The sequence below is a fragment of the Cherax quadricarinatus genome, chromosome 55 (genome assembly GCF_038502225.1).
Source record: "Cherax quadricarinatus isolate ZL_2023a chromosome 55, ASM3850222v1, whole genome shotgun sequence".
NCBI classification, from domain to species: Eukaryota; Metazoa; Arthropoda; class Malacostraca; order Decapoda; family Parastacidae; genus Cherax; species Cherax quadricarinatus.
Genome location: NC_091346.1, coordinates 26,111,196 through 26,120,283, shown reverse-complemented (window position 1 = coordinate 26,120,283; position 9,088 = coordinate 26,111,196). Strand labels below are relative to the sequence as shown.

The following is a 9,088-nucleotide window of genomic DNA, read 5'->3' as shown; positions in this document are numbered from 1 at the left end:
CAGCCCTTCCCTGCCAAGGGGCTCTAGGAGTAATAAATTTCCAGGTACACCCTCGTTGGGTTAACGGAGATTGAACATCATTACTCTTATATAATTCTATCAAGTGTTGAGCACCCGCTACAAAATTTGTGGCATTATCCGAAATCATCAATCTCGGACAGGATCTCCTAGCTGCAAACTTTCGAAACAGCTGTATAAACTGTTCTGCAGACAAGTCATAAGCCACTTCTAAATGAACTGCCCTAGTAGCAGTACGAGTGAACAAGCATACAAACACTTTCAGTGGAACACCATCTGAAGAACCTGTTAAAATGATTGGACCACTATAGTCTACACCTGTTACATCAAATGGTTTCACTATTTGTACACGCTCCTTTGGCAATGGTGGAGGACCTGGGTACATATAGGATCTGGCATCCACACGGCGACATATTACACAAGATTTAATAACTCTTTTTACACTTTGCCATCCTTGTGGAATCCAGAAAGTTTCTCTAATACAATTTAAGGTATCTTGTACCCCACCAAACATTACATTTTTATGGGTATATAAAACAATCAGAATTGTTAGATGATGAGTTTTGGTCAGTGAGATAGGGTATTTAGCATTATCACCCAATTCAGCATTTTGTAACCTACCTCTGCACCTAATTATAGTATTCTCTAAATACAGTCTCAATTTCTCTATTATGGAACCTTTCACAATTTTTCTTCCCATCATTAATTTAATCTTATCTTCATGCATTGTCTGCATCGCTCTTGGGCTGTGTAGACCCCCTTGCCTGACGCTCCTCAGTAACCTGACAGCAGTGGTACGAGGAGGTGGTGTTGTGTCTCTGTTGACACCGCTGGGAAATTACTGGTGTTGAGATGGCGGTTTGTTATCGCAGACGCGTTAACACTATTGGTATTGAACTGCTTCGAGGTGCGATTACACCTAGTTCAGCTCAAATACTCTTACCCAAGATAATCAGGGAGACATACGGCATACAAGATAGTGAATTGTATGGGGTAGCGCTGAACGGAGCGCATAGAGTATTTGTGAAACTGCTTGCTGCGACAGTTTATGAATCGGTGGTTACGCGCTTTCAAGATGTGTGTTTTGACGTTACTCCTGCTGTGCGTGTGAGACTGGTGGACGTGTCTCGATATTATACCTGGATAAAATTGAGGAATGTCCCCTTCGAGGCAAACGAAGCTGACATCAGAAACGTATTTGAGAAATATGGAACTGTGCATTCTGCCCAGCAGGGTAAGTGGATAATGGGTGCCTACACAGGTATGCCGGAAGGTACATTCAGCCTTAAGATGACGTTGCGCCAACCCATACCGTCATATGTGTATCTTCAAGATTTTAGGACACAGGTAATGGTTTTATATCCTGGACAGCGGCGTACGTGTCGCATTTGTGGAGAGTATGACCACATAGCGGCGGCATGTGAAAAGAACAGACGCGTGACCAAACCTGTGCAAGAAGACGTAGCCCCAGTCACACCTGATGAAGGTGAGCATCGTTCGTCAGAGGAAGGGCGTGGTCGTTTGTGGAGTGAGATGGTGGAACAGGTTTTTCGAAATGAGAGTGAGTCCTTCCCTCCGCTGCCTGCACCTGAGTCGTTGCCGATACCATCTACTGGATTGGTACCCCGGCATGACGTGTTGAGTATTGGTCGAGAGACGAATGTCGGTGAGGATTTAGACGAAGTCTTAAGGACCTTGTCACCGCAAGTGGTGGAAGCTCCGTCTTCGGAAGACGTAGCTGGAGACTTTCTGAGTCCGGATTGTCAACAATACGAGACTCCGCAGAAGGACGACGAGACTGGGACATCGGGAGACTTCATACCTCATTGTGAGGTGGATGTTGAGGTACACCGTGAGGCTTCCTCTGATCTTGACATGGAGGATGAGAACGTTACCAGGAAACGGGCAGCTACGTCAGATTCGGATGACGTACTGACGCCAGCACAGAGGACTGGGAAAAAAACTGAGAGGATGGGTGAGGGGAGGGGTGGGGAGGGGGGGGGTCATGAGGGACGCCATCGCAAGAAGGGAGGCGAATGGGAAGGTACTGTAAAGAAGACACATAGACGTAACAAATCAAGTGGTGAACCACGGGAGGAGAAGAGGAAAGGGTGGAAAATATAACAGGCCTTAGGTGTATGACTGCTAATGTTAACGGTTTGTGTACTAGATTAAAGAGAGATTGGTTGAGTAGTTTTCTTAGCAAACATAGAATTGATGTTCTCTTCCTTCAAGAACACAATTTCAAAGAAGGAGAAGTGTTGCAGGTTGCAGGTTATACAGTACTGACCCTGCCAACTAGTCGTTTGAAAGGTGGTGTGGGTCTTTTAATAAAAGAGACGAGCCCGTTTGTGTTGCAGAGATGTGAGGGGGGTGGGGGGAGGGTGTTGCGAGTGGATGGAACTTGGATGGGAAAGCGTGTATCCTTGGTAAGTGTCTATGCCCCTGCGGAGAATGACACGAAGGTTCGAACGGATTTTGTGTGTGAGGACCTTGTTTATTTTTTGCGTGGTCTTCCGGAAGTAGCGATAGTGGGGGGTGACTGGAACTGTGTCATAAGGGCGGCTGACGTCGAACCCAAAGGGGCTGGGCATGTGTCTGCACCTCTCAGAGATTTGTTGAGGGATGTTAAGTTAAGAGATGTGTTTGGGGGAGGGGTGTGGGAAACAGAACATACTTTTATCAGAAGGGGATATGCTGCAAGGTTAGACAGAGTGTATATTTCGCAGGGAGTAGTTGTAAAGTCTTTTAATACGGTGGAGACGGTCTTGTCAGATCATAGGGCAGTTGTAGTGGAGGTAGGGTGGGAGGAAATGGCCGAAATTTATAGGAATTATTGGAAATTAAATATTAGTGTGTTAAGTGATGAGGAAGGGTTGGAGGGTTTTTCTATGCTGTGGAATGAGCTTTCAAGGGAAGCTCAGGAGGTGGAAGACATTGTAACGTGGTGGGACTCGGTGGCAAAGGAAAGGATAAAGTCCTTTTATGTGAGGGAGGGTAGGCGTATAAACACTTTAAAATATGGGCTAGCGAATTATTTAGAGGATCGATTACGAAGTTGTTATGGGCAGGGATCGGTTAGTGGTGTTTACCCCATGGACGAGATTGTAGACATAAAAGAGAGCTTGCGAACGTTGCATAATGAGCGGTTTCAAGCGGTGCGGGTGCAAGCAGGATTAGAAGAAGTTTTGTGGGGAGATAGGCCATCCGCGTGTGTGTTGAGACAACAAAAGCAAAAGCAGGCGCTCACGGCAATCCCGAGCTTGGAGGTAAACGAGACGATGGGAATCCATAGAGCAGGTCAAGTGATACGAAACACAAAAGCTATGAGTGCATATGCGGATACATGGTATAAAAAACACTGGACTAGTAGTGGCGTGGATGAAGTGGAATTAAGTAAGGTGTGCACGTATGCTGAGTGCATTTTGGGTCACAGTGATAGGAAGGCATTGGGTGGGGTTATTACTGAGGAGGAAATTGAAATTGCTTTACACGGAATGAGGAAGGGTAAGTCCCCGGGTATTGATGGTTTACCGGTGGAATTTTATTTGCAGCATTGGGAGTTGATTGGGAAGTTCATGGTAAGATTATTAAATTGTATGAAGGAGAAGGGTACGTTAGGGGATAAGCAGAATACGGCAGTTGTGGTGTTGGTCCCGAAAGGCAAAGGGCAGCCAAACCTTGGGAAGTATAGGGCGATATCGTTGCTCTGTGCAGACTATAAGGTTTTCGCAAAAATTTTGGGTAATAGGGTAAAATGCGTGGTGGGGAGGGTCGTTTCGCCATCGCAGTATGGGTTGCCGGGCAGGTCGATGTTAGAAGGTCACGGGCTTATAAGAAGTTTTGTGGAGTCAAAGGGGGGAGGGGAGGGGGCGGCTTTACTGGCCTTGGACTGGCGAGCCGCCTATGATAGAGTGGAAAGAGGTGCACTGCAGAGTATTCTTCGGAGACAGGGTTATGGAGAAGAAATAGTTGGGTGGGTAAACACTCTGTATAAGGGGGCAAGGATGAGGGTACAAATAAATGGGTGTATGGGGACGGACTTTGAGATGGGTAGAGGTTTAAGACAAGGGTGCCCTATGTCACAGATCTTATTTGCATGTTTTCAGGATCCCTTTTACAGGATGGTTGAGAGCACAGTTAGTTCCCGGGGTGGGGGTGGGGTAGGGGAAGGGGTTTGTTGGCCGGCATTAATAGGTTATGTGGATGATACGACTGTTTTGGTGTGTGAACGAATGTCTATGAAAGGGTTGGAAGATGTTGTGCGTGTGTTTGAACGTGCCACGGGTATGAAGGTAAATAGTGAAAAGTCGATGATCATGGGGTTGGGTACCTGGAAAGGGGGTGGAATGGAGAGCTGTAACGTGGTTAACACAACTGCGATGTCATTAAAGATTTGCGGTATTATTTATAGAGACGATTTGGATGTGGCGCGGGAGGAAAATTCAGTAAGGACGTTGGAAAAGGTCATTGGTCGTCTGGGTGTTTTGAGGCCCCAACATCTCTCTCTGGCCCAACGTGTGATTGTTGTTAACGTTTTATTGTATAGTAAGGTGTGGCACGTTGCGGCTGTATTCCCAATTACAGGAACAGCGATCAATGGAATATTGAGAAGAGTATTTACCTTTCTGTGGGGATCGAGGTGTGATTGGTTAAAACGTGAGGTTGTTATGTTACCTGTACGTCGAGGAGGTTTAGGATTGTTGGACTTAAAGCGTAGGGTGAAATGTGTTTTTCTAAAGTGGGAGGTTTGGCGTGTGGGTGTGATGGCGGGAAATATAGACCAAGTATATACGAGGGTGAAAAAGTGGTATAGGGGAATGGAGTTAAGGGAATGTGAGATTGTACTACGAGCTTTGTTGATGGTAAAGGAACGGAGGAACATTCGCATAAGGGTTTTAAGTAGGTTACTAGGGGGCACGTGCGCAGCTCCAGTAGAAGGTTTGTTCCCCATGTACTCGTGGGAAAATATATGGCTCCGATTTAGCAAGTTGAAATTACGGCCTAGGGTGCGTGAAGTCATGTTTCGTTTTTTACATGGTATATTGCCGTCAGGGGCAATACTACGATCCAGAAGAGTCGTGGTGGGAGGCGGGTGTGGGTTTTGTGGTGGGGAAGACACGGCTTTTCACGTTGTCTATTTTTGCGAAGGTTTAGAAGATGTCAGGAGTTGGTTGGGTAGGGTGGTACAGAGGGTGGGAGGCAGAGGAGTGCAGGTCCTGCGTGCGTTAAGTCTCGACATCGGTGGATTAGACCAGGACGTTGAACGGGCTTTAGATTATATTATCGTGGATTACATTTATATTTCGTGGGTAATGCGGGGAAAAGGGGTCAGTGAGGTAAGAAGGCGTGTCCTTGCAATAACGTTTTATCGTACAATGTGTAGGAATAGGGAATTGTATGGGAGGAGGTGGGATAAGGGTTTTTCGGACGGTTATAAAAGGCTCACTCTTGAAACCCTTGTGAATCTGTGATAAATATACGGGGATGCCGAATAAGTTGTCGTGTAGGTCAGTGGGCAATAGCTGGCTCGTCTCTTGGGGGGAAGGATGTGAGTTGCGTGAATATGAGTTGGGGCATGAATGTTTTTTAGTTGTTATGGATGTGTGGTTGTAGATTCAGGGATTAGGGTTACTTATTGTACCTTTTGTGTACAAAATGACTGGGGTGCCTTTATATATTTGTTATATTTTTGATGCTTCCTTTGTGTAAAGACTCGTTGTATTCTTGAGTCACTAGTTTTCTTATTTTGTTTTTGACTGTGTTATGGAGGTTCAGATATTTGGGCATATGAACGTGCATATATATGTGTATATGTATATGTGTGTATGTGTATGTGTGTGTATGTGTATGTATATGTATGTGTATGTGTGTATGTATATATATATATATATATATATATATATATATATATATATATGTATATATATATATGTGTATATATGCATATGTATGTATATGTGTGTGTATATATGCATGTTTTATCCCTTCCCTGTTACTGTTCAATTAGTCTGTGAGTCACCAAAGTATTAAAGGGATATAATACGTGTACATTACCCTGAGTTATAAAAAAAAAAAAAAAAAAAAAAAAAAAAAAAATCTTATCTTCATAGATTTCCTCCTGTACCCTCTGTATACAATATTCAAGAGGATGTGAAAAATTATATGAGATATTCATTTTGTTTAGAAATTTAAACACCAACTTAGTTACATTGATTAGTTTGGGTAAAGAAGAATACCTATTTACATCAATGGCTAAGGAAGGACAAACTATTGGAGCGGTGGTCAGTAATTTCAACAGGAGCAATATACGCCTTTTGTACAGGCTAATTAGCTTTATTTACCAACCAGCTCAGTCCTTTAAGCCATGATACAGCATTTACAAATTTAGCATAAGGTAAACGTCGAGACAAGAAATCAGCTGGATTCTCCTCACCAGGTATATGATTAAATGTTAACCATTGCTGACCCAAACTATTATATTTCTCTTGCATCTGATTAATTTCAGCGACTCTGTTTTGTACGTACACAATTTTACTGTTTCCATTGTGAATCCATTGTAAGGATACCTCATTATCAGACCAAATTACAGTGTCACTAATATTTATCTCCTGCAACCTATTTCTTATATAATTAGCTAATTTGACACCTACATAAATGGCTGTTAATTCCAACTGAGGTAAGGTACGTGATTTAATTGGAGACACTTTAGCCTTAGACATAACAAGAGAAATAACACTATTACATTGAAGATAAGCAACTGCTCCATATGCCAATTTTGAAGCATCACAAAAAGTGTGGAGTATATTTTTCCCATTTGGATTGGCCACCTGGCGTGGGAACTCCAACACTGGATTTTTTTCATAATCACCAATTAATTCATCCCACCTGTTAATGAATTCCTCAGGTAGAGTTTCATCCCAAGCACATTTAAGCTTCCATGCTTCTTGTATTAACAATTTCCCTCTTATAGTAAGGGGTGACACTAAGCCTAGTGGATCAAAACATTTGGAAACTTCAGCAACCAAGACTCTCTTGGTTAATTTATTGGGCATACTGTAATTATTAGGTTTTAACAATAACAAATCTCTCTAAGTATCCCAAGTTAATCCCAGTACATTACTACATTTTGGCACTTCATCTCCAGGGTAATATTTACTTATTTTGTCGTTTAATTTGGACGAATTACTATTCCATTCCCTCAGAGGCATATTTGCACTTTGCATTATTTTATTAGCCTCTCCATAAGCCATGAACAGTTCCTCTTCAGTTGACGTCACACCCAGGAAATTGTCCACATAAAATTGCTTGCTCATTACTTTACTCAATGGACTTCCCATACGTTTAAGGTGTGCATTTATCGTCGCTTGAAGTAGGAACGGACTGGATGTAGCACCAAATAATACACTCCTAAAGCGAAAGGTTTTCAGAGGGCTAAGTGGGTCAATAGGATTCTCAGGCCATAAGAAGCGGGTACAATCCCGGTCAGCCTCTTGTAAACCCACTCTTAGAAAAGCTTTACTTATGTCAGTCGTAAAGGCATAATTCTTCACCCTGAAATTTAATAAGATATCTCCTAGTTTTTCCGTCAACGACGGACCTGTCATCAGACAGTCATTTAAACTTGCTCATGAGGTACCTCCTCTTTAAATTTATTATTTAATTGTTCAGTAATTATATCATTATAGGCAGTCAACAATTCTGGTGTCTTACTCAGTTCGCCTTTAATTGTCCATATGCCATCCTGTAATTAATGGGCAATTCTGGATGGTTCAGTCTCCATGGAAGTCGTACCCAGTATTGTCTAGATTCAAATTTTACATCTCTCAGGTATTGTTCCTGAGTAAAAGAATCGTCTGGACTTTCTTCATTTACATGTATTCCAATGCTGTCTAATTCCCACAATTTACGCACTGGCTCAACACCATCCTCTATGGAAGAATTATACTGGGGCACGATTTCATGAGTAAGACACAGTGATGGTACTTTTAGTTTCCTCTAGTCATGCATTATTAGTACGAGGATGCCTACCATACATTACATGACCTCCTGCAGTCTTCAAAAGGGTGACACCACATTTCTTTACCATACCCTTTACAAAGGAGGCATAATAATCACTACCTATCAGAATATTTATTGGGCTACAGGATCATCATTTACACCAGAAGGTGCTAAATTTACATTATGTGAGAGCCTTTCAGTAGCTTGACTAAGCCCTATTGCAGATATTTTCTCTGGGAGCCTATCTACAATTACTGCATTAATACGTGTTTTCTCATTGCCCAAACTGACAGTTACATAAACAGTGTCATACAATTGAGCCCTTTTATCTGAGAGAAAACCAGATAATTTTAAAGTTGTAGGATCTACCATTTTTACCTTCATTCCATTAAGACATTTACGTTTTATGAAAGTACGCTGTGATCCCTGGTCTAATAATGCAGTTACATTTTTTGATTTATGCCTTTTATCATCAATTTTTACTTCTAACACAGGTAAGGCTACTTCAGCGAAACCGTCATTATTAACATTACCAGCAATCTCTACATTAGCTACTGTTGTATCAGGGTTGTCAACATTATCATTATTGTCAACATTATCATATAGACTCTTACACATGACTATATGGTGCCTTCCTTTGTGACATTGATAACAGTTGTTTATTAATTTGGCATGACAGTCCTTTACATTGTGATTACCTAGACATCTGATACATCTGTCAAATTCATCCAATCTCTCAACTTTATCATCCCATGAATTGTATGCATTGCAATTCTTAGAAAAATGAGTACCCTTGTAGAAGAGACAATCTCTCTTTTCTTTGACTGGTTTCTTATTAATTGGGCTACTCTTAGGAGTGTACTTATTCTTCTTACTTTGATGTGGAGAGTCACTATTTCTGATTCCTGCTACTTGATATGTGCCTATGCAACTCTTTTTAGGAGATGAATTTTGATTATTACTATTGGGATAATTTTTCCCTTTGTGAAACTTGACAGATACCTCAGAGTTATTATGTGTTGTATTTTTAAAATGATTTAGTTGTCTGGTCTGCAACTGAACAGTTAAT

General features: G+C 42.0%; 1 protein-coding gene across 1 annotated transcript in view; it reads left to right on the top strand.

Annotated features, from left to right (window-relative positions):
* Positions 1–773: 773 nt before the first annotated feature.
* Positions 774–9,088, top strand: part of LOC138854346 (uncharacterized) — a 46,943-nt gene continuing 38,628 nt past the window's right edge. The window contains exon 1 of the mRNA XM_070096958.1: positions 774–1,863. Coding sequence (XP_069953059.1) covers positions 871–1,863 — 993 coding nt within the window. The 5' untranslated portion in view covers positions 774–870. The remainder of the gene's footprint in view (positions 1,864–9,088) is intronic.